Raw genomic sequence first — 25,765 nt, 5'->3', positions numbered from 1 at the left:
GCTTAGAAAAGAATTAAAATCCACACCCGATGGTTGGACCGACACCACAGGAGTAAATAAAAGCAGTATTTATTAGCTAATGCTTATTACAGCCTTCAAATAAAACTGGGGGAGGGAGCCAAAATATATTTCAGCTTCTACTGCAATAATAAAAGATGGGGGTGGGGGGTGGGGAAGGTATGGAAAGTCTCAATATTTGCTTTTTTTTTTTTTTTTTAAGAAAGCCCAAATTCCAAACCTTAGATGCAATCAGAGGGTGCACAAATCAATTACTCGGAAAGGAAGGAGAAAAACCAAGCGACCAACTCAACAGAAAATGGGTAGTTGTAGAGGTGGGGTGAGAAAACAAGACACAGTGCAGAGGAGGTGCGAAGCTGCACAACTATTTGTGGGCGTCACAATGAGAGAGAGAAAGAGAGAGAGAGAGAGAGAGAGAAATGAGGTATTACAGCCCGCCCTACCTCCCACCCCCTGCAAACCGACAGAACTAACCTGAGCATGAAAAACCCCACAATGTTGCAGCACTGAACAGATTCACACACTATCCCCCCCCACAACTCCCCAAGCCAAAGAGCCAGGCTACCATAAAACTGGTTCCAAGAAGCCGTTTTGGTTTTTTTTTTTTATTTGGGTAGCTATTTTTTTTTTTTTTAAGACACAGGTGTGATGCTTCAAATGAGGACCTAACAACCTGGATTGGGGATGAGAACATGTAAACCCCTCACCCCACCCCACCCCAAGGGAACGTTTCCACAACTTTCTCTCTTTGTTTGGGGCACGGGGGGTGGGGGCCCTGACAGCCAGCCCCAGCTGCATCTCCCTGGGGTATGGAGAGAGAAAAGAATTAAAACGAATTTAAAAAAAAAAAAAAAAAACTACAGCTAAAAGGGAATCCAGAGCCAAGTTAAGTGCACAAATAATAGTTATCTCTCCCCTACACATAACTCAAGAGACAGTAGAGTTCCCCATAAGGGAACACCTTTTAGTCTTCAAGTTTCAAGTCCTCTTGAAGGACTGAGCGGGCAGTGAAGGTGACTGGATCAAAGCTTCCAGCGGTCGCTTTGTTCCTGGCTCTCTTGTGGGCCAAATCTGTCCCACTAGGACCCATATCTCTCGTCCTTTCCCACTATTGGGTGTCCTTCAGCATGCTGGGCCCCCACTGCCCATCATCCTAGATAGCACGGCGATCAAAGCGAGGCACCGAGTCAAGAAGGCTGACCTCTCCTGCCAAGCAGGGTAGGGAGAATCCAGGAGGAAGACGCCACCGGCCTTAAGTTCGACCTCACATCAACAAATTCCAGCACTTGTGTGCGGACTAGATCCCAGTGAGTGCGACAGAGAGAGAGAGCAGATCCCATCTGCTTTGGCAGTCCCGAGTCGCCCCTCGCTTTCGGCAAAGATGGAAGAAGAGAAGGAGCCTTTGGAGAAGACGCGGAAGGATGCGTGTGAAAGGGAATGTTGGAGGTAGGTTTTAAAGACAATCTTTAGAAAAATCAGGCACATTACAAGTATAATATTACACAAAAACCCTATTCCAGAAAAAAGGCCTCTCCTTCTGCAAGCGGGATCTTGCAGAAAACCTTGCCACTGGAGGGGAGGGAGGGAGGAAAAGGAGTGGAGATTCGGATTTTTTTGTTTTTGTTTAATTTAAAAAGCATCACTTGTCAAGCAAGACCAAATCCTCAAATTGGAGCCCGAGGGGGAGGGGGGAAAATAGTGAAAAGAAAAAAGGGGGTTTGTTCCTGCAAGAGAAGTTCAACACCCCCGAGTCCCATCGGACCAGGAAGCAGCAAGAGTTGGAAGAAAAAGCATGCAGGAGGGACGTGGCTCACTCTAGGCCTCTGGTGATGGAGACTCAAAATAGATTTTAAATCAGCTTATTTGAATAAGCCCAAAGCTTTAGGGCAGGGGTATCCAACCTTGACAACTTTTAAGACTTGTGGACTTCAATTCCCAGAATTCCCCAGCCAGCTAAGACTTGTGGACGTCAATCCAGCTATCTTGGCTGGGGAATTCTGGGAGTTGAAGTCCACAGGTCTTAAACTTGCCAAGGTTGGACACCCCCTGCTTTAGAGTCAGCATCCACCCAAAAATTGCCCAACGAACCACCGCCCTTGAAGTCTTCCACACAACTTACACATCCCGGCAGACTCCCTGAACGAAGGAAGGGATTAACGCCGGTGTGTTAAAAAGCTTGATGGAGCTTTAAATGCTCGTGCACACCAACACATGCGCATGGAAGAAAGCATCTTGAAATCCACCGTCACGTCACATGGATCGACGCCATGTGGGATTGGTACCCAAGGCCCCATACTTAAGGAATTTGGTAAACGAAGAGGGGAAAGCGATGGATACACACTCTCTTCCCCTGGATGTAAACCGAGCAGGATTTTCCTAACTCATTCAAGATGCTGATTTGTCAAAGTCCGAGATGATCATTTTGAATGGGGCAAACCGAGTTACTTTGCTGAAGCGCTTGCTTGTGCCAAGCCTGGAGGATGGCCTTTTGATTTGGGTTCCCATGCCACCCACAATTCTCTCAAATGGCTGCTGTGGTGCCATTTTTGAACCATGCTTGGGGGAGGGGGGGGCTGGGGCTGGGGTGTAAAATAAAGGTTTCTTACAGGGACGAAGGAACAAGTGGAGTTTAGAAGATTTGGGGTTACGGGGGTGGTGCGATGGGGCTGAACAGAGGAAGCAGATGGAAAAAAATCAAGTAAAAACCATTCAATAGGTTTCTTTTCTTTTTTTTTGCTTCCGGTCTCGCTTGTACAGACAGAGCCCTCAAGCTGGGGTGTGAGTGAGAAAAGAAGGAGCATTTCATGCTCCCAGGCCAGCTGTGGTGCTCCTCAACCTATCATGGATGCTGGGAGTATTATTATTATAATATTATTATTGAGAAAAGGGTCTCAAAATCCTTAGGTTAAGGTTTAAGGGGGAGGGGAGGAATTTTAAGCCCCAATTGCCAGAGAGGAGGCAGGGGGGAATGACAGAAGGAGACATGGTGAGGCAGAGGTGTGTGCGTGTGTTTTGTGTGTGAGTGTGTGTCTGCGTGCGGATGTGCGATCCAACCAATAAGGGAGACACTGACCCAAAGTGGGAGGAGGAGGAGGAGGCGGCAGGAGGAACTGGATTAACCCCCCCCCTCCCCAAGAGAAAGACTGGACAAGTGAAGGTTCTCTTCGAAGACTGGAAAGTGATCAGGAGGCGTTCTGGTTCTGGAAGATTGAGGCTTTCTCCTTCAGCAAATCCAGGCAGAGGTGACAGCTCCAGCTCCCTGCGAGGAGAAAAGCATCTTCGTTATTCAAGCGAGTGAAAAAAAACTGTGTGTGCGGGTTAGTCCTTGACTCACGACCGTAATTGGGCCCCAAATTTTCGGTTGAGAAATCTGCCGAGCGAGTTTTGCCCCATTTGATCACGGTTGTTAAATGAATCGGGGCAGGTGTTTTAAGTTCTCGTGGTTTTTAAGTGAATGTGTGAATTCCCCCCAAGGACTTTGCTCATCAGAAGGGTCGCAAAAGGGGATCACGTGAACACTGCAGCCGTCATAAATGTGAGTCGGCTGTCAAGCGTCCGAATATAAACCATGCGACCACGGGGATGCTGCAACGGTCGTTAAGTGTGAAAAAAAGGTCACTATTTTCAGTGCTGTTATTAACTTCAAATGGCCACTAAAGGAACTGTTGTAAGTTGAGCACTACCTATCTAGACCCGTTCCAGTCCGGTTTCAGGCCTGGGTACAGCACAGAAACGGCATTGGTCACATTGGTTGATGATCTCTGGAGGGCTCGGGACAGAGGTTGTTCCTCTGTCCTGGTCCTGTTAGATCTCTCAGCGGCTTTTGATACCATCGACCATGGTATCATGCTGTGCCGGCTGGAGGGGCTGGGGGCACCGTATTACGGTGGTTCTCCTCCTTTCTCTCTGACCGGTCGCAGTTTGTGTCGGCAGGGGGGCAGAGATTGTCCTCGAGGCGCCTTATGTGTGGGGTGCCACAGGGATCGGTCCTCTCGCCCCTTCTGTTCAATATTTATGTGAAGCCGCTGGGTGAGATCATCCGTGGTTTTGGGGTGGAGTTCCATCAGTACACTGATGACACCCAGCTGTACATCTCCACCCCAGGCCATCCCAACGATGCCCTTGAAGTGATGTCCTGGTGCCTGGAGGCCGTGCGGGTCTGGATGGGGAGAAACAGACTCCGACTCAACCCCTCCAAGACTGAGTAGCTGTGGCTCCCGGCATCCCGATATACCCAGCTGGTGCCATCGCTGGCTATTGGGGGCGAGTCATTGGCCCCCACGGAGAGGGTTCGCAACTTGGGTGTCCTCCTGGACGCGTGGCTGTCTTTAGAAGAGCATATGACGACCGTGGCCTGGGGGGCTTTTTATCAGGTTCGCCTGATCCGCCAGTTGTGTCCCTTTCTGGATCGGGACTCCCTGCACACGGTCACTCATGCCCTCGTCACTTTTTTTTTTTTTAATTTGATTTATATGCCGCCCTTCTCTGGAAACTCAGGGCGGCTTACAATGCGTTAAGCAATAGCTTTCATTCTTTTGTATATTTATACAAAGTCAGCTTATTGCCCCCACAAACTGGGTCCTCAATTTACCTACCTTAGAAAGGATGGAAGGCTGAGTCAACCTTGAGCCTTGGCGAGATTTGAACCCTGCAGTAATTGCAGGCAGCTGGTCTTAATAACCAGCTTAATAACAGGGAGCCTTAGACCACTGTACTACCAAGGCCAACGGGACTACTGCAATGCTCTCTACATGAAGAGTATCCCCTTGAAGAACATCCGGAGGCTCCAGCTGGTCCAAAATGCGGCCGCGTGGGTGATTATGGGGGCGGTGGGGCACTCCCATGTAACACCTTTCCTGTGCGAGCTGCATTGGTTCCCAGTGGTCTTCTGGGTGCAATTCAAGGTGTTGATTAACATCGTTAAAGCGCTCCATGGCTTAGGACCTGGGTACTTAGGGGACCGCCTTCTGCTATCGACAGCCTCCCACCGGCCAGTACCCTCCCACAGGGTGGGGCTCCTCGGGGTGCCATCAGTCAGACAATGTCGACTGGCGACCCCCCCGGGGGAGAGCCTTCTCAGTGGGGGCTCCTGCCCTCTGGAACGAGCTGCCCCCGGAGGTACGGAGAATCCCGGACTTGCGCACCTTCCGCCGTGCCCTGAAGACTTTGTTATTCCAGCAAGCCGGGCTAGCCTAATTTAACGGTTTTAAATTTTAAATTGGATTTTAATGGAATGTTTTAATTGTGGGCCAAAGTATTTAATCTGGTTTTAAATTGTTTTTAACTTCTATATTTATGTATTTGATCCTGGTTGTTCATCGCCCTGAGTCCTTCGGGAGAAGGGCGGTATATAAATATAATAAATAAACAAACAAATAAATAAATAAATAAATTGTGACTCAGTCCCCTTTCTCTGCTTATTCCCATTCCTTTTAGGTTTCTCGGGTCAGAGCAGAAACTTATGGGTGGTAAATCATAGAGTCACAGGCCTGGAAGGGACTTTAGAGGTCTTCATAGAGTCACAGGCCTGGAAGGGATCTTGGAGGTCTTCTTAGAGTCACAGGCCTGGAAGGGACCTTGGAGGTCTTCATAGAGTCACAGGCCTGGAAGGGACCTTGGAGGTCTTCATAGAGTCACAGGCCTAGAAGGGACTTTAGAGGTCTTCAGAGTCACAGGCTTGGAAGGGATCTTGGAGATCTTCATACTAGTCACAGGCCTGGAAGGGACCTTGGAGGTCTTCATAGAGTCACAGGCCTGGAAGGAACTTTAGAGGTCTTCAGAGTCACAGGCCTGGAATGGACATTGGAGGTCTTCATAGAGTCACAGGCCTAGAAGGGACTTTAGAGGTCTTCAGAGTCACAGGCCTGGAAGGGATCTTGGAGGTCTTCATAGAGTCACAAGCCTAGAAGGGACTTTAGAGGTCTTCAGAGTCACAGGCCTGGAAGGGATCTTGGAGGTCTTCTTAGAGTCACAGGCCTGGAAGGGATCTTGGAGGTCTTCATAGAGTCACAAGCCTAGAAGGGACTTTAGAGGTCTTCAGAGTCACAGGCCTGGAAGGGATCTTGGAGGTCTTCTTAGAGTCACAGGCCTGGAAGGGATCTTGGAGGTCTTCTAGTCCAACCCACTACCCAAGACGGGAGTCCTGATACCATCCCAGACAAACCCAGTCTCTTCTTGAAAACCTCCAGGGATGGAGCACCCACATGGATTAACTGTTCTCGCTGTCAGGAAATAGGGGCTAGCGATCCAACGTAAGCTGGTTTGGGACTCTCTGGAGATGAGCAAATCATTACTGCCAGGTTGGCATCGATGTGTCAGATTCTCGGGCAGAGGTCGTTACCTCCTCCAAACTAATGTTTAACTGGAGATGTAAAGATTAGTTGCAGGAACTTCTAAACGGGACAATGCATTGGCTCACATCCTGTGGGCCTATGCCATGGAGCTGGGATGGTTCTGTGTGCGTCATCTCATTAGAAGACAAGTTGCAACAGGAGTGAAGGCAGAGAGAGAGAGAGAGAGAGAGAGAGAGAGAGAGAGAGAGAGAGAGAGAGAGAGAGAGAGAGAGACTTTCTCTGCATCTCTAATTTAACTGGAGCCGTCACGGCCCAAGTGTGACTCATGATTCTCTTGTCGAGTAATGTAAAAATGAAGGAAGGGACTTTTTGAAATTAACAGGAGCTGAAAGGATCCTCTCAAATCCCTGAGTCAGCCCTGGCTCGGGAAACAAAGCGCTTGCTACAAAGCCACCATTTTGCCCTGTCATGATACAGGAAGGGTTGGCAATCTTTTTAAGATGGCAGCGTGGGTGCATGTGTATGAGTGCACGTAACATATGTCTTCATTTTGAACTTCCTTTCTTTCTTTCTTTTCCTTCCTCCCTCCTCTTTTTAAATTCCTTCTTTCCTTCTCTTTTTAAACTCCTTCTTTCCTTCCGTTTTTAAATTCTTTCCTTCCCCTTTTTAAACTCCTTCCCTCCTTTTAAATTCCTTCTTTCCTTCCCTTTTAAACTCCTTCCTTCCCTTTTTAAACTCATTTCCCTCCCTTTTTACACTCCTTCCTTCCCTTTTGAAATTCCTTTTCCTTCCCTTTTTAAACTCTTTCCTTTCCTTTTTAAATTCCTTTCCTTCCCTTTTTAAATTCCTTATTTCCCTCCCCCTTTTAAACTCCTTCCTTTTTTTCCTTCCCTTTTTAAATTCCTTATTTCCCTCCCCCTTTTAAACTCCTTCCTTTTTTTCCTTCCCTTCCAATCCCCTTCTTTCCTTTTTCAAATTAATTCCTCCCTCCCTCCCCTTCTTTCATTCTCTCTTAATTTATATGCTGCCATTCCTCCAATAGGATGACCCCGGGCAGCTTGAAACCACATGAAGTTTCATAACGGAAGGCCAAAAATATTGTAAATTGGAGGCTACAAGATTTGAGGCTTCAAAATGCTATTTCTTTCATAACAGTCAGGGGCTGGCCAGTTCTTCTGGGAACATTCACAGGCAGTGAGACCCTTAACGGAACAGGTCTCTAACCTGCAAGGTAACTTTTCCACATTTTGATTTTAAAAAGAGAATGAGCCACAGCAGTGGGCCTGGGGTCTTTCCTGATGAGCTGGAACTCCAATTTCAGGGCAGCCAGGGGGAGGGAGGGAGGGAGGGAGGGAGGGAGGGAGGGAGGGAAGGAAGGAAGGAAGGAAGGAAGGAAGAAGGAGCTCAACAATTCTGGGGTGCACAGCCCTTTGCAACTCCAAAATCTCGCCTAGGTGAAAGGTGGGGGAGCCACAAGAAAGGGAGCAGAATAGCACTCACCTTCTGGGGGTTCTGACATAGGTGGGGTGAGGCAGTACATGTGATAACCACGGTCACAATCATCACAGAACAGCAGCTGGTCCTGAGGAAGATGGGGAGGGAGAAACAATGAAGAAGGATGCTGTTTAACTCCCCCTGCCTGTTGGACTGGAGAAAACAACATCGAGAGGACCCTTTCTTTTTATGAACCCCAAAAATGTGACCGTTCCCGGCATGCAAAAGACCCCATACTTGGAAGGCTCTCCAGAATGGTCAGACCAGGTGAGGTTGGAAGAACCTGTTTTGAGTTCAAGGCAACTGTTTTCAATTTAAGAGGGGTTCCCCCCACCATCACCAAAAAGCTCCAAGCAATTGATACATTCTTAGACCCTGGCCAAGTTCACAGCATAATCGTCACCCAGCAGCAAATTACACAGCTGCATTCCCCCCGAGATCCTAAGCTGGGTTCAATTTTTAGCAGCCCGGCATGATGCAGTGTGAATCTAGCTGCTCAATTTATGATGCAACGTACAGCAAAAACCCAGAAAATGAGTTCTCAAGAATTAAAGGAGGAGGGCTGGGTGTGAACCACCCAGCCCCAATTAAGGTCATGTTTTGAAACAGGCTGCAAACCAGAGAGCCATTCAGGTTTTGTGATTCAAATATCAGGTTTAATCTTGGTCTTCTAGGAGGAGCCATCGTAAGAAGCAGGCTTCAAAAGGATCTGGGATCAGAGGTGGGAAGAGGGAGAGGTTAAGTCCAGAGGAGAGGAAGCGGGGGGGGGGTGTTTGTCCCCAAAAGGAAGAAGGAGAGGGGCAGGAAGGGAAAAGCACACTCACATCGTTCTCCGAGGTGCCGCAGATGTTACAGCACTTGCATTCGATACACTGCCAGCGGTAGGTCTTCACGGCAGCCATCATGACTGGGGTGAACTGCAAGCAAGATGGGTGCCCTAGAGAGAGAGAAGCAGCATTAAGACATACCCACCTTGCCCTAAACAGGGATGCAGTGGCGCAGTGGCTAAGAGGCTGAGCTTGTCGTTCGAAAGGGTCGGCAGTTCAGCGGTTTGAATCCCTAGTGCTGCCGCGTTAACAGGGTGAGCTCCCGTGACTTGTCCCAGCTTCTGCCAACCTAGCAGTTCAAAAGCACATTAAAAAAAATGCAAGTAGATAAATAGGGACCACCTTTGGTGGGAAGGGAACAGCGTTCCGTGCGCCTTTGGCATTGAGTCATGCCGGCCACATGACCACGGAGACGTCTTTGGACAGCGCTGGCTCTTCGGCTTTGAAACGGAGGTGAGCACTGCCCCCTAGAGTCGGGAACGACTAGCACGTATGTGCGAGGGGAACCTTTTCCTTTCCCTAGGAAAGGTGGGTGAGTTATCTGGCAGGTGGACAGCTAAGGTGAAAGAGAGCCTCCCCCCCACACGTCCTTTTCTCAAGGGTGCACCCAAGGGGGAGAGAGAAGGTTCCCATCGGCTCATGTACCTGATCGCCCGCAGTCCGAGCACGAAACCAGCTCTTCAGGTTGCCCCGTCTTCTTGTTGATCTTCGAGTCCCCCAGACAAAAGTCGCAGTAATTATTGGGCAGGGCCAAGCCATCGGGACCCTTCTTGGCTATGGGGGAGGAGGAAGGGGTTTGTCTTTCAAAGCACGGCAGAGAATTGTCCTGTTTAGTAGTCCAGCTAAACCCCAAGAAACACACACACACACACACACCAAAAACCAGGCAAATCCTGCAAAGAAAACTTTGGGCAGAGTAACTGAGAGATCAAAAACATAACTTGGGCCCAGCAAGTTTCCTAACATACCATATTTTTCAGAGTATAAGACGCATCATAGATTTGGGGGAGGAAAATAGGAAAAAAAAATATATTTCTGCCTACCAGGTATTTGCTCTCTGGTTTTGAGGTTGGGGCTGGTTGGGGCTTAAAAAGAGCTTCTAAAGCATAGGTGATCTTCGGAGGGAGCTCCAGTGACTAAAGCAGGCCAAATGTCGAAGGGGTTTGTTCCAGGTAGCCATTTTGGGCACATTCGGAGTACAAGACGCACCCAAATTTTCAGCCTCTTTTAGGAGGGGAAAAAAGTGGCGTCTTATTCCCCGAAAAATACGGTACATATTCATTGCAAGTTATTTCTGTTTTTTTTTAACCTCGGGAGGTCACCTTGGCGTGGTCCCCTCCTGCCACCACTTAAAAACCACCCGTAGCTGAGCCCATTTCTAATCGCGGTTGGTAATTGTAGCCTGTCAATTCTCGTGGTTGGGAGGCGGGCCTCAAGGCAGCCCCACGATCTTCTCAGAAAATGGAAGGGCTAGGGAATTGGCGGAGGAGGAAGAAACACCCCTCGCTAGAGAAAGTTCCCGTTGATAAGCATTAATTGGGCAAAAGAGAGCTGGAGCCCCCTTTCGGACTCCGGCCACTGCAGGTGATTTGAAACAAGAGAGCAAGTGAGGAGTTGGGGAAAGAAGGAGGGAGTGGAAGGTGACGCATGCCAAAGTGGACAAAATGCAACCTGACAGCAAGACTGTGCCACGATCTCCATTATGCAAGGACCAGCAGGGCCAAACAAAGATTCTGCCCTGATTCACAGGGGATCAGGATGAATGGCAGCATAGAAAACCGGCTCCCCCCCACCCCCGATTCGAAACAAGTCAAAGGGAGGGACAAAAAGATCTCTGCAGCTTACTTTTCTGCTCCTCTGATCTCTGTGAGACGGGCGTGGGGGGTTGAGAATCCTCCTTGTCCTCCCCTTCTTCTTCCGCCAGGTGACAGTGAGCGTAGTGATAGCTCAGGCCCGGACGGTTCTTGTAGCGTTTCCCACAGACTGAACAGGAAAGGATCAGAAGGAAACACTTGAGAGACACGCCAGCTATAAAAGAGCAAATCCCCCCCCCTTCTCCACGTCCCTTCTTGGCAAAACCCACCAGTGGGGGCTTCAGCCTTCACTGAAATGCCACCCTAAAGCACCTTGCTTGCCTGCTTCCCCCAAACAGGTAGTCCTCCGTTTACAACCGGCCACTTAATGACTGTTCAAAGTTACGACAGGCCTCCTCAAGAGCTACCTATGACCTGTTTTTGGAGTTACGACAGCTGCGCACCCCCACCCCGTGGTCACATGATCGTTTTTTGCACTTTTGCAGCATCCTGAGGTCACTCAAATGCGATGGGGACATATTTTTTTTTTGCTGGTTTTCAGCGTTTTCTTCTGGTTTCCAGCAAAAAACCAAGGGAAAAAAAACCAAAAACCACCCATTGGGAAAAATTCGCTTAACAACTGCTGCATTCGTTTAATGGCTGTTGTTACAAATGATCGTAGCTTTGAATGCGGTCACCTGATGCTTCAAATGACGGCTGCAATGACTTAAAGATTGTAATTACGGGCTCAGTTACGGTTGTAACTTGAGGAGTACTTGCACAGAAGTGGAAGGGGTGCCTATAGTTGCACAGAGCTGGTAGCAGGGTGAGAGGTATTCTCTTCTCATACAGCAGAACCTGATTCCTTCAGCGACACCCAGGTTTTTTGCCCTGTAACCTTGGTCTAGGAGACTCGGCAAACTCCCAAGGCAGCTCATTCAGGGCCACAAGCAAAACAGCCATTGGCCAATAATAACGGAATGACCAACACTCCGCACCCCAACCCAGCATTGCAAACAATCCACAGAGTGCATGCAGACGACGGATGGTGAAATTCAACCCTCTGGTTTTCGTGAAACAAAGGGGACTGAAATTCTACGGATGTTATCTGATGTCCAAAAAGCAAAGGTTAAGGATATTCAATGGACAGCGAGGACGTTTTTCTGCCTTTCCACATGTGCAGGATAATGTGTCTTGGGGGGGTTTACTCAAGACTCCATCCTTTACGCAGTTCCTCCCAAATCCCAGGTATGACCCCGATTTGGCATTTCTGCCTTCCCAAATCCAGCCTTTCCCTGTAAGTTATTTTTCAGAAATATCCCTATTCTAGACTTTATTATAATCAAGCCTATATCCCTGTTAGACTTCTCATAATTAAGAAGACTTGCATAAGGTTTTTTTTTAATCCCGATTCTATTTTTTGTTCTCTTCCTTGTGCCAAATTTTGGCTCATGTGGTGCTTGGAACACGAAACCACCCCCTGGACTTCTGGTGCAGCCTTGTGCTTTCTAGCTTACAGTATTACTGTCAGTTTAAGCCCAGCCTGGGCAAATGAGCGTGGAAAAGCTATACACTGGTTAATGCATTTTAGAGTTAACTGGGGGTGGGGTGGAGTGGGGAGAGAGAAGAGAGATCTTCTTCTGCACCCAGCATGGTAATGCTTTAAAACTAGCTCCTTATTTAAGGAAAAGCATGGCTTATAAGCTTTAGCTTTTAACCACTTTTTGACTCTGGTCATAAAGGGAAAGGTGGGTGTTAGTAGAACAGGGAATTCTGGGACTGGAAGATTAGGAATATGCCTGCCTTATATTGCTGAATGACAGCTCTCAGCATCCACCATCAAGGCCATCCAAGGTGCGTTAGTTAGCAACATCAGTGAGTCCACAACTATCTACAGCAGAGGTCTCCAAATTTGGCAATTTAAACTCTTGTGGACTTCAACTCCCAGGCGGCCTTGCTGGCTGGGGAATTCCGGGAGTTAAATGCCAGAAGTGTTAAGAGTTGCCAAATTGGGAGACTCCCGTAATCTACAGAAAGAGGCCTGGGCTACATTTTAGCTGCTCTTTTCGTCCCTCAACAGAAATGCCACCTTCCTCATTGCTTACTATCCTTCTCTGCAAATTACTGGAAGGAAGACGAGCTGATAGAACTAGCTTTAGAATGTGCCAGGAACATATTCAGAGGCAAAGGAAGCAGAACAAGTAATCCATCACCTTCTTTGGGGCTCAAATTAATCCACGAAACAATACATCCTAAATCTGGAAAACAGCTCAGGAACAGGAACAAGAAAACAGACCATATTTAGAGAAGGAAGCAGTAGAGCTGCCGGGTGGGAGGGAAGATGGTGGCGGATAAAAAGAAACAAATCCTTTCCAAATCCTTTCAGCTATGTAGGTCTCACAACTCGGGGATGTTTCGGTATGGATGATGTGTGTGTGTACACATGGAATGTGTGTGGGGGGGTTATGTGTGTTTGTCCAGCGATTGGAAATCTAATTTGCCCAGAAGAAGAAAAAAATCACAGCTCTCTTAAGGATTGCGTAAACCCAGCTGATTATGTAAAGAACTGGAGCTAGTAGGCCCTGCTCCTCTGTGCAGCTACTATAGTCGGCAACCAAAATGGATATGGAAAAAGATCTGACTCGGTTCATTTGCTGGTGGGATAGGAAAACCCAGCCCTTCTCCTTCAAACTTACAAGTGTACGTTCCACAGAAGAGGAGCCAAGGCAGAAAGGGAACAGATCCTGACTGTTGCATTTCTGTGACCAAGGATTGTCTCTCGTTATCGCTATCAACAGCTGGATTCAGGCTTAGAACTGTCTTTGTCAGGGAGAAAGCCATCAGGACTGGTGACACAGGTAGTCCTCGGCCCTGCAACAGTTCATTCAGGGACTTTTCGGAGTTACAACGGCACTGGAAGAGGTGACTTGTGACCGTTTTTCGCACTTACGACCCTTGCAGCATCCCCATGGCTGCGTGATCAAAATCCGGATGCTTGGTGACTGGTTCATATTTATGACGGTTGCAGTGAGCCAGGGAGGGCGGGGGTGTCACTGCAACCCTTTCGTGACCTTCTGACAAGCAAAGTCAATGGGGGAGCCAGATTCACTTAACAACCGGATTATTAATTTAACAACTGCAATGATTCACTTAACAACCATGGCGAGAAAAGTCGTAAAGTGGGGGCAAAACTCGCTTAACAAATCCCTCACTTGGCAACATACATTTTGGGCTCAATTATAGTTATAAAGTGAGGACTACCTATATTCCCAAGTCTGCCAGAATTGAGCACTTCCCATTTTTTGCTGAAATCAATAGATTTCCAACAGATCCAAGAGAAATCCAACTGATTATCTAGGATCACCTAGGCCGCTGAGAAAGAAAAGAACTTCTCCAGCAAATAGCTCAGAGGTTGCCTAATGAAGGGAATGAAGACGGAAGACTCAGGCGTTGGGCTATTATTAACAGAATTTATAAAACCTGAAGACCTTTTGCCCTGTTTCTGTGCTAACAAGTCTTCTCAGCTGGAGAAGGCAAAGTCCCAACTCAGGTGCTAACCCCCACTCCATGGGGCATGGGCCCAGCAGGCCGGTAGAAAAACAATCTTCTCTTTTAATGCCAATTAAGATAATTGGTATATTAAACAGGATTCGCAGATTCTAGCAACGATGAAAAGTAAACGCAAGCCCTTGCCACGTCCAATATCTTGCAGAGCAGATTTGGAAATGCAGCTGGTCGGAATTGATGCTGGGGGTTTGCCGGTTATGCTCCACAACAGTGTTTTCTCAAGACGTGTGGACTTCAACTCCCAGAGTTCCCCAGAAACCATTTTCTCTTCGGCTTCGCTTTGCAAAGCTTGACAACTATCTCAAATCCGTCCTCCTTCTAGACAAAAACGTTGAATCCTCAACTCAACATTCACCACCACACTTCAAAAGAATTTGTATCTTTCCCAAACGCACAATTCGTGCACCAATGCATGTTTCCCACCCGCCCCTCTCAATATGTCACATACATAAAACCAAAGTAGGTATCATCGGAAGGGAGGGATTTTTGGCACTCTGCACGAGAAGACCCGGGGGGGGGGGATTGAAAAGAAAAAAAAAGGGGGGGGAAGTGTTTTTAAAAACGAACATTTCAGAAGAACAAGATCAGGAAGAAATTAAACAGCAAGACAGAAAGAATGGAATACCTCGGTCAGGAGGTTTCGAGGTATGCTTTTGTTTGTAACTATCTGAAACACAGAAAAGAGAATGAGAGAAAAGTGAAGGCAGTCTGTAAGATCACGCACGTAACATGCACACAAGTCAGCTATACAGAGCGATTAAAAAAAGGAGGAGAGAAAAATAAAAAGTCAACTAGTGTTATTTCAAATTAAGAGAGGCCAGTATAAAATTCTTACAGGAGAGTAAAGGAGGAGAGAAAAGAAAAGAAATTTCAGGAGCTCATGAGATTTGCCCTTGGGAAAAGGTCTTGCCAATCACCCTTCACTCCCAACTTTTCCATTAATCACCAAGGTTTCATGGGCATTTTTTTCTTTTTCTTTTTTTTTTTGCAAAGATCAAACAGTTGTGAAATGTGGAGCCAAAGGAGACGCTGTCTACCATAACTCTGGGGTCTGCGTGTGAGGTTCAACAAGATACAAATAAGACTATCCCCCCAAAAAAGAAGCAGCAGCAGCAAAGCCCAGGGTAAGACAGCTTCTCCTCCCTTTGCTCTGTGTGTGGGTGGGTGAGATCCAATTGTAGGATCTGCCAGAAGAAACGGGTTAGAACTTTTCCCAGAATCCCACTGGTGGGACGGAAAAAGGCACAGCGAAGTTCCCCAACTCAGAAGTGAATCCGTTTCCAAGATGCTCTCTGAAGGGAGACAACTTCAGGCAGCAGAGAAGCGGCCAATGCTGTGTGTCTCTGCGTCTCACTGAACTCATCAGGGCAAAACTGAAAAAAAAACCCTCTTCGGGCAAAACTGCCATTTTTGGGAGAGGGGGGTAAGTCGGGTAAAGAAATGTTACCCCCTTCACACTGCATGATGAATGACGCATTTCAGCTCACCCCGAATGGCTCTCGGCCCACTGCACGATTAACAGGGGGCCAAGTAAAAGGAGGTGGGGGCGTAGCCAGCCTGTGGCACACCTTCCCAGGAGACCCCCACCAGGGCAATCGCAGACAACCCCATCCTAACACCAGGAGCTACTCCTGGCTTATACACCAGTAAAATCGAGAAGCTGTTTACTATACCCCGGCTCGCCTTCTTACTCACTGTCACATGCGTAAGGTTTGTCTCTGTCTTCCAAAATGGCAGCATCCAGCTTTTTCCGAGCACTCCCAACTCCTTTACCCTATAAGGAAATTAAGATTATTTTTTTTAAAATTGAAGATAGATGCACAGTATGCTTTCTTTCCGGGTTTGGAGGAAAAATCTAAGATGGAACCGCATTCCAGTTAAGTATGCATTGTATTGTATCTGATTTGTAGTTCTCCCTCCCCTCTCACAGAGCGGAGAGATTGGAGAGAAGGGATTTGAAGAGAGTAAGCTGTTTGGTCTTCTGCAGTCACGACATAAGCCTAAGACTGAAAATCAGGCTTGTCAGATGCTACATCTTTTCTATCCTGCTCTATGGAGTGGAGAGTTGGTCTCGGACAGAAAAGTCACTTGGAAGAGACTAGAAGCATTTGAAATGTGGATTGACAGGCGGCTGTTACGTATAACCTGAGTTAACAAAATCCGAAAGGAGGTGGTGATAATCCGCCTGGGAAAGCCAAGGGAAATCATCAAAACCATTAAAAAGTGAAAGTTAGACTATTTCGGAAATGGGATATGTCCAGAAAAATTTGGCATCCTTCACTTAATCCTCCAAGGAAAGATTGAAGGCAAACGAGGTCCAGGCAGAAGAAGATGATCATGGCTTCAAAATCTAAGGGACTGGTTTCAACAAAACTCAGCAGCACTTTTTCGTGCGGCTGCTGATAAAAATAGGATCGCCAATGTCCGATGACGGATACGGCACTGGAAGGAGAAGCTGTTTGTGTAGCATGCCCACAGCTCCCAGTTCCAGGCTGCCAATGCAATCACATTGCCTTCAATGGGTACAAGACAGTAAAAGCAAGCATCTGAGCATTCCAAAGGAGAGGGGAAGGGTTAGGAGGCAAACAAAAGATGAAGATATGAAACTGAATAGTCTCGTCTGCTTTCAGTCAGAAAGCACAGTTACGGTCATGAGATTTCCTCATGTCGCGACCACTTTGCTTAGGGGCAGAGTTGTCAGTCCCAATGAGCGTTAAGCGAGGGCTTACTTGCATGTAGGTGGTTAGTTCTGCTAATCATACTAAGAAAATATGTAGACCAAGGCTGCCACCCAGTGAAAGTTGTTTGTAACAATCTTAAAATATTTATTCATTTCTCTAAATCACTCTAAGATCTTTTTCAGATGACAGATAATAATAACTTGGATTAACCAAGACTCAGAATTTTGATTTTTATATGCTCAAGAGTAACACCTGCACCCAGCTAATGGCTTCTACTTTAAAATACCTGCCTCCCCAGCATCTTCTGGGACATTTTAAAAAGGTAAAGTTTCCCCTCGCACGTATGTGCTAGTGTTCCCAACTCTAGGGGGCGGTGCTCATCTCCGTTTCAAAGCTGAAGAGCCAGCGCTGTCCGAAGACGTCTCCATGGTCATGTGGCCGGCATGACTCAACGCCAAAGGCGCACAGAACGCTGTTCCCTTCCTACCAAAGGGGGTCTCTGTTTTTCTACTTGCATTTTTTACCTGCTTTCGAACTGCTAGGTTGGCAGAAGCTGGGACGAGTCACAGGAGCTAACCCCGTTACACGGCACTAGGGATTTGAACCGATGAACTGCTGACCTTCTGATCGAAAAGCTCAGCGTCTTAGCCACTGAGCCACCATGTCCCTTTTTGGGATACTTTAGGTATCTCCTAAAACCCTAGTAAGACCACGCCTGGAATACTGCTACCAATTTTGGTCACCATACTACAAAAAAGAGGTTGAGACTTTGGAAAAAGTTCAGAGAAGAGGAACTAAAATGATCAAAGGCCTGGAGAGTAAAACATAGGAAGAACGGCTGCAGGATTTTGGGTTTGGCTAGTCTAGAGAAAAGAATTAGGGGGTGACATGATAGCAGTTGTCCAGTATTTGAGGGGCTGCCACAAAGAAGAGGGAGTCAATTTATTTTCCATAGCACCAGAAAGCAAGGCAAGAAACGATGGATGGAAACTAATCAAGGAGAGAAGCAACCTGGAACTGAGGAGAAACTTCCTAACAGTGAGGACAATTAACCAGTGGAACAACTTGCCACCAGAAGTCACGGGCGCTCCATCACTGGATGTTTTTAAAAAGAGATTGGATAGTCACTTGCCTGAGATGGTATAAGTTCTCCTGCTTGAACAGGGGGCTGGACTAGAAGATCTCCAAGGTCCCTCCCAGCTCTGCTCTATTCTATTCCTTGCCTAAAGTGTTCAGAGGCCCTCTTTACTCTGCCTTAGAGAAGCCTATGTAAGATTCAGTGACCCACGGAAATTGAAATATAACTCCCTACCTTGGCCTTTCCTTTGCCTCGTCGTTTTGGGGTGTCTTCCTCGTAATCTTCATCATCCAGATCATCCAGGAAGTCATCGGGTTCCAGGATCCGCTGAAACAAAAAGAAAAGGGTGCAAAAAGCTGTGAGAAACGGATTGTTTGGTTCATCCAAAGGAATATTCCCGTGAAATCACAGCTCTGCGGGTGTCGGGTTCTTTGACAAGCTGGCTGATTAACAACCCCCCTTCGTCTCGTCAATCAATGCATTGATAGCTTCGCTGTAAGAACCAGGCAAGCCCAGTTTGCAAGCAGCTGTGCAGGAGAAATGCTAAGAGCAACAACATTCTTGCTCCATCAGGGACCATTTTCAGTGCAGGTTCTGAATCCAAAAGCAGATACAGGTAGTTCTCAGCTTACAACAGTTTGTTTAGAGACAGGTTCAAAGTTACAACGGCACTGAAAAAAAGTGACCCCTGCCTGGCCATTTTTCAGTTATGACCTTTTCAGCATCCCCATGGTCACGTGATTTACATTCGGATGCTCGGCAACTGATTCATATTTATGACGGTCGCAGCGTCCCGGGGGGTTACGTGATCCCCTTTTGCGACTTTCGGACAAGTAAAGTCAACGTGGACGGCAGGTTCACTTAACAACCGGGTTACTAACTTTTATCAACTGCAGTGATTCACTTAACAACTGAAGGAAGAAAGGTGGTAAAATGGGGCAAAACTTACTTAACAAACATCTCACTTAACAACAGAAGTTTTGGGCTCAATTGTGGTCATAAGTCGAGGACTACCTGCACAGCCTGAATGATAAATAGGACTTGAATAGGATCCAGGATATTGCCACTGCACCTCTAGGGTTTTTTTTAATATCATCGAATAAATATTTTGTGCTCTCTCTCAAATATATGATGGAACAAGTGTAATTGTATGCTGTGGTTTTCCTTATTCCCCTACTGCCGTGATGGCGAACTTATGGCATGCGTGCCACCTATTAGTGGGCACGCGAGCTCAGCTCCGCCAGCTGATTTTCGGGGCTTCTGGGCCCACCAGAAGTAGGGAAACGGGCTGTTTTCAGTCTCTGGAGGACCTCCGGCAGGGTGGGGAAGGCCGTTTTCGCCCTCCCCAGACTCCTAGAGAGGTCCTGGAGCCAGGTGAGAAAGAAAAACGGGCCTATTGGGCCACTACATGCCAGGAGCGGGACGGGAGGGGGAGGGGGGGTGTCGCGTGCGTGGGGTCAAGGCACATAGAATTATGGGTGTGGGCACACACACACACGCGACCCCCCCCGCCCCCACCCTCCTGGCACGTGTTGGCAAAAAGGTTAGCCATCACTGTCCTAGTGGCTCCATATAGATAGGCCTCAAGTTACAACAGTTCATTTAGTGACTGCTTGAAGTTATGACGGCCCTGAAAAAAGTGACTTCATGATGTGTTTTTCACACTTACCACCATTGCAGCATCCCCACGGTCACGCGATCAAAGCTCAGGTGCACAGCATACTTATGACGGCTGCAATGTCCCCGGGGTCATGTTATCAACTTCTGACAAGGGTAGTTTATGGGGAAGCCGTGAGAGTAACTTAGGAACTGCAGCGATTCATTTAACAATTGTGGGTGAAATGGGGCGAAGCTCACTTAACAATTTTCTTGCTTAAGCAACAGAAATGTTGGGGCTCGATTGCAGTCGTTAAGTCGAAGTTGTTAAGTCGTAGAATCCTCGTCCGAGGCCTCTGTATCTCTTTGCACTGAATGTTAATGATCAGCACAAACCAAGGGGGAAAGGGAGTCTAAAAACAAGTTCTGGTTTCTCTACAGCAGTGTTTCTCAACCTTGGCCGCTGGACGATGTGTGGACTTCAACTCCCAGAATTCGCCAGCCAGCTCTGGGAGTTGAAATCCACACATCGTCCAGCAGCCAAGGTTGAGAAACACTGCTCTACAGGATCCCAGCACCCAGAAAGGAATGAGGGGTGATCCACTTCTAATCCCTCTCCCAACAGGAGTTCCACATCACTATTCTCAAGGGGAAGAGACCAGAGAGTTCTCCTACACAGCCCTCAGCCAGAGAGACAAGAGTCGCCTGACAGGGAGGTGGGTAGCATATGAAGTTAATAAATAAAATACAAATGATTTATTCTTGGCAGCTTTGTATTATTATATTTTTTAATTTTAACTTTTAATTTTCCTTTGCTGGCCAGAGCAACAGTTGAGTGGCGATAAGAAAGCAGGAAGGGAAGGGAGGGGAAGGAAAGAGAGAAAGAGAGGGGGAAAAGGAAGGAAGGAAGGAAGGAAGAGAAAGAAAGAGAGAAAGAGAGAGAGAGAGAGAGAAAGAAGAAGAAAGAAAGAAAGAAAGAAAGAAAGAAAGAAAGAAAGAAAGAAAGAAAGAAAGAAAGAAAGAGGAGAACAATATGTTCTATACATGAGCATCTTTCAAAGGAAAGATGTTTTATTTTATCACAGGCTGCCATTCTCTACACTACCTTCCGGGTGCGGCTATTGGCAACGGGGAACTCGCTGAGGCTGTCTTCATCGGTACGAGGGTCAGGCAAGCTGCGTTTCTCAAGGGGGTCTGTCCTTAAGAGGGCCTCCAAACTGCTGCCATCTTGAGAGATTAAGCCTTCTTTCTTTAGGGCCTGCTCAGTGTCTGCCAAAAACAGAGATTTCATTGTCTTAATACCATTAAGACAAAGAATCCAAACTACCAATAAAGGAGAATATTTGTAACTTAAGGGTTGAAATGAAAGGGTCCTTGGTGCTCTCTTGAGTTCGGTTGTTTTCCTGCAGCTGTTTCATGACCCAATCTAGGTAACAATATCAATGATGTTACCTAGTTTGGGTAAGGAAAACATCTGCAAGAAAACAACCATGCTCAGAGAGCACGAAGGACCCCATAGTCCTCTCCTCCTTCCCCCTCCCCTCCGTCCTTTTTAACATTGATGATGTTCCCTAGTTGGGTCATGGAATGTCTGCAAGAAAATAACCAAGCTCAGAGAGCACCAAGGACCTCTCCATCTAAACTTCCATTATCTTGGCCAAATAACCTAAGAAAAGTTTGACAGGCACCACAGGCCAATGCAGAAATCTATTAGGTCCTAACACAAGAATGACATGATCTCTTCTGCCACCTTTAAGGTTCGATCTGCATGGAAATTCTTACTTGCAACCTGACATTTTTAACACGTCTGGCTGTCCTGTTGGTCCATTAGTATACAAGTAACAGGATACAAAGGTTACTTTTCTGTGGCTGATTTAGAACTACAGAGTTCTCGACTTCTAGCCCATCTACCTGTCCAAATTACCCCCGGAATTTTCCTATTCTGTAACATATGCTTGGATGATCACTTTGGCCAGGTGAAAGCTCTGTTATGATTCCATCTGTAAATCGTCAAAATGTAAAACTTGGTACAATACAGATGAGGCAAACCTGGTTTAATGGTAGGGAAAGAAAGTCTTGGATCCTCTGGAGGATGGGAACGGCGTTTTTTCCGCCAACGTCGAGCCGGATAAGAATAGAGCTGGCCAGACGCCAAACCTTCCAACAACAGGAAAAAGAGGAAATCAAAGTCTGCTTAATTATTCAATTTATATATAAAATCGGGGGAGAGGGAAGCACTTATAAAGTGAGGCAAACTTTATAGCAAACTCTTCCGGTTTGGAGTACTGAACACTTCCGGCAGCTCTCTTTGCAGGAATCATTAAGTTGCCCAGAGTTACTTGATAGCTAGATGGGCAGGATATAAATTTAATAAATTTAATAAATAAATAAACATAAAAAATCAAGTAATTTCACTCTATACCAGCACTAATTCATGCTGAACGAACTGAAGCAGGAAAGCTGCCACCCGGAAGTGACATCACAGAATTGACATCCTGGGTAGAGGCCAAGTTTTCATATGCCATCCTGATGCCCCACCTGGTCCCCGGTGCCGCTTCTCCATCCAAATGTAGCAGTTGCTCTGCGCCACCCCAGTCTGCGAATCCAGGAACGGTAATCGGACACTCCTTTCGGCACACAGCCGGGCGTTATAATTGTGACATTGCTCCATTGCATCCTTGTAATATTGTTCACCAAGGCTAGGACAAAAGATTGGGAGTGACACCGTTAATGAAATGTCTTTCTGTAGTACGACAGTGTTCATTTGGGGGGGGGGGATGTTTTAATATAAAGAGAGAAGTTGGAAGTAAAATTCAGCAAAAAATTTATTTGATTTCATTTAAACGTAATTACAACTCAGTTGTGGTGCTGTGGCCTAGAGGTGGAGTTCTCGCCTCACAATCAAGAGGCTGTGAGTTCGATCCTAGGTAGAGGGAGATATTTATCTCTCTGGGCATACTGAGAATATATCTGCTAAAAAAAACTCTGCATTGGTGACAGGAAGGGCATCTGGTCAGTAAACACTCTGCTAGCTCCATTCAGTTGTCCAGACTCCACTCCACAAGGGATTATGGGGTTATTAAAAGAGGATGATGGTGATAATTACAACTTAGTTGAATATGGGCTGGCCACAACCCTTCTGCATTTTTCTTTCACACTGAAAAGTACAAACCAGCCCCAGCTTTTGGGGGGAATCTGCATTCATCTTTAGGGACTCTGATTGTGTATCCCTGCCTGAATTACTTCTCTGGGAGGCACTAAATGAGTTTGTATGTCAACATAAAGCTATTTTTTTTTAAAGCATGATTTATTGTTGAAGCTATATCATCTTGATTCACTCATCATACTTTACGGTAAGTGTATCACATTATCGCTTATTCTGATGATGAACCTGCCTCTATTTAATCCAGGAAACTATAGATGGATGATCTCACTTCCTAAGCATTACAAGAAACCACCCCAGCAGGATGGATCTTTTGACAGATTACAAATATTGTATTTCATTCACACAGCTGGCACTTCGCAGATATTGTCATAATTAAATGCGAAGAGGCTGGTTTGAAATTCAAATTATAAGCATGGATTTAAGCTCCCCCCCTTTCTCCAGAACAAAAGAAGCACCTGTGGAGCTGGCATTGTATATACGGCAACTGTCTTTCAATCTAGTAAATTCACCGAAGAAAGAAAATGCCCAAATTCTATTCAATAAATCCATTAGCAAAGAGGCTTATGATGGAAAGTTCTAAGAGAAAAGAATGCAGAAATATCTAAGAGTACACAGCTTGCATTTTCCCCTTGTTCTTTAAAAATCTGTGGTGCAGCAGCAATGAAGTCTCTCTAATTGAACAGTCCATAATTATAGTAATTTCAATGTTTAAACCTTGCCACACACTAAAAAAGCTGAAGGAGGGTGCAGAAAACAATGCAACTTGCTTGAAAGAAAGTAACATTACAACTTTGCTGTCTGGGGAGGAAACCAAAGAGAGGGAGAGAAAATTAACTAGTTAAATCAGAATCCCACTATGTTTACAATGTTTTATATTCAATCTTGATCATCAACTATCAACTGAAACATCTTAAAGAAATTTAGCAACACAAAAAACACACACACACACACACAAAATGACCTTGGCTCAGTTAGGACCCACAATTTCCTCAACAAAGAGCATGGTTTGTTCAGAAATTTGGGATAACACATAAAGCTCCTGGTTTTAACCATCTCTATTGAAATTCTTCACAGGATTCAGAAATACCTGAGTAAGAGGACTGTTTTTATAATTCTGCCCAAACCTTCATTAATTTGAGGATTCTGACCATTTCAGTTCCTCTCCTTTTCCAAGGCCAAAATGCAGCATCCTTTCAAATGAATAAACATCTTTTTCTATGGGGAAATTGCTGCCCTCCAACTGTGTCCTTCCATCTTCTTCCATATGGTAAGTTTTTATTTCTCTCAAATGTTTCCACTCCACCCGTCTGTTTCATGGGTTAAGAGGTTTTTTTATATCCTGCCTTTCTCATCCCAAACCAATTCCTATAAAAAGCAGATGGGATGTTATGATTGTTTGCCTCACACACAAAAAATGTAACAGCATTCCCAATCATCCAATTTGGTCTTTGATGATGGAATATCAATGTAATTCTCTTTACTTTCCCTAATCAAGTCAGGAACATTTGAGGGCTGTGGGAGATTGAGAAGCTGCCCACAACACAACCTGCAACTTCATAACACTTTTTCACTGGAAATAAGCTCTCCCAAATCAACTTCAAACTGATATTTCAAATGGAAAGAATGAGCTTGTTAAACTTGTACCATTTTATTTTTAAGACAGCTACTCTCAACTCTCCTTCCACCATTATTTTGAGTGGCTATGCAAGTGGCTGTCAAAATGAACAGAATTAACAGACTTGGAAGGGACCTTAGAGGTCTTCTAGTCCAACCCCCTCTATACAGGCAGTCCTCGACTTGCAACAGTTCATTTAGTGACCGTTGTTAAGTTACAACAAGAGCTGAAAAAAGCGACTTACGACCATTTTTCACAGATACAACCGTTGGGAGAGTTCATTTTCTCCAAAAAAGCGGTCCCAAATTTGATTTATTTCGACTCATTTTCCTGGTGAGGTTTGCCAGGAAGACAGATAGGTTGTAGCAAAGGGCAGGTTTAGGATGATGGGAATTGTAATCCAACCTACCAGGTGGGAGATGCTCCTCAAAATTTAATTTCTCCATTTTCCCTCTTCCCCCCCTTTTCCTTCCCCCCCTTTTCCCCTCAGAAACCTACTCCTTAAACACATTATATATATTATATATTATAAAATATAATATATTATATATTATAAAATATAATATAAATATTATATATTATAAAATATAATATAAATATTATAAAATATAATATAAAGGGGATTTTCCCCCTTTTCCTTCCCACCCCCCTTTTCCCCTCAGAAACCTACTCCTTAAATACATTATATAAATATAATATATATTATATAATATAAAATATTATATATATATATATATATATTATATTATAAAATATAATATAAAGGATATTTTTTCCCTAGCCTCCACAAGTTCCTCTCACCATCTACTTAATTTCATTTTAGCCTTTTTTTGAGGGGGGGGGAATTTACCTGAAATTTCCCCTCAGAAGATTCATAATTGGGGTTCGGGTTTTTTTTTAAGGTGTTTTTTTTTCCTTTTTGAAAAGCTCCTCCCCATCTTTAAAAGGCATCTTAAAGTGGCCGGATGGTCTTTTTTTTCCCCCCTCACGTACCTCACTTTTGAAACTTTGAGGTGGGGGGACACTTTTGCTTTCTTGCCGCCCCCCCCAAAACATACATATACACACACATATACACACACACACACAGACTCCGTCCGCTTTTTTTAAACCCACTTTTTAAAGATATCGCTTCAGTCCTAAGCAACGAGCAGAGGAGAAAAAAAAAAGATTCAATAAGCTAAGCCCTCTCCTTCCATTATCCCGTCAGGAACACCCCCGCGAGCGGAATGGACTCTTCCCCAACAACCCTCCTGCGCGCACTTCGTCTAAGGTTCGGGTTGTACCATTGCAAGCAAAAGGGAGGAAATGGGGGGAGGGAAAGAGGGGACAGTTCCACTCACAGCTTCACCACATTCTGTACCACCGCCGCCATCTTCCCCTCTGCCGCCTGTGGACGCGAAGCACGCGAGGGCGCATGCGCCGAGGGCCCGTTCGCGCTGACGCCGGCGACCGCTCTCCATGAAACCTTCCGATCAGGTTCGAAGACGGCGCATGCGTAATGTGGCCCCCAACTCGTCCTCACGCTCCAGGAAAAGAGAAGGCAATTACACCCACGCTCGTCCCTCGGTGGGAGATTGCAGGGCGCAAAGGACGCGCAGGCGCAAAGGACGCCGTCTACAAAAATTCCATTCACG

The 25,765-nt window shown here is 46.0% G+C and overlaps 1 protein-coding gene across 6 annotated transcripts; it reads right to left on the bottom strand.

The window, feature by feature from the left end:
* Nucleotides 1-53: 53 nt before the first annotated feature.
* DPF2 (double PHD fingers 2) lies at nt 54-25,765 on the bottom strand. Of its 6 annotated transcripts, none has more exons than XM_034424441.3 (12): nt 25,472-25,745; nt 21,886-22,046; nt 21,397-21,504; nt 20,453-20,616; nt 17,986-18,078; nt 15,688-15,766; nt 14,618-14,659; nt 10,478-10,615; nt 9,278-9,406; nt 8,630-8,742; nt 7,812-7,893; nt 54-3,277 (listed from the first exon to the last, which is right to left on the bottom strand). In XM_034424441.3, exons 1-12 carry the CDS (start codon nt 25,501-25,503, stop codon nt 3,201-3,203), a joined length of 1,218 nt encoding a protein of 405 aa, XP_034280332.1. In that variant the 5' UTR covers nt 25,504-25,745; the 3' UTR covers nt 54-3,200. The 6 variants fall into 6 exon arrangements, with proteins under 6 accessions (XP_034280332.1, XP_087737050.1, XP_034280330.1 ...); XM_087880924.1 differs by lacking the exon at nt 25,472-25,745 and adding an exon at nt 25,245-25,389; XM_034424439.3 differs by lacking the exon at nt 14,618-14,659 and having other exon boundaries at nt 25,472-25,765.

The sequence above is a fragment of the Pantherophis guttatus genome, chromosome 18 (assembly GCF_059756535.1).
Source record: "Pantherophis guttatus breed Tessera chromosome 18, ASM5975653v1, whole genome shotgun sequence".
NCBI lineage: Eukaryota > Metazoa > Chordata > Lepidosauria > Squamata > Colubridae > Pantherophis > Pantherophis guttatus.
This window is presented reverse-complemented; position numbering and strand designations above follow the sequence as displayed.

Coding starts and splice junctions, on each gene's coding strand:
- DPF2 (XM_034424441.3), bottom strand. CDS start 25,503: ATGGCGGCGGTGGTACAGAATGTGGTGAAGCT. Junction 20,617..21,396: donor TTTCCCTACCATTAAACCAG/GTTTGCCTCATC, acceptor TGTTTTTGGCAG/ACACTGAGCAGGCCCTAAAG. Junction 3,278..7,811: donor TATGTCAGAACCCCCAGAAG/GTGAGTGCTATT, acceptor TTCTCCTCGCAG/GGAGCTGGAGCTGTCACCTC.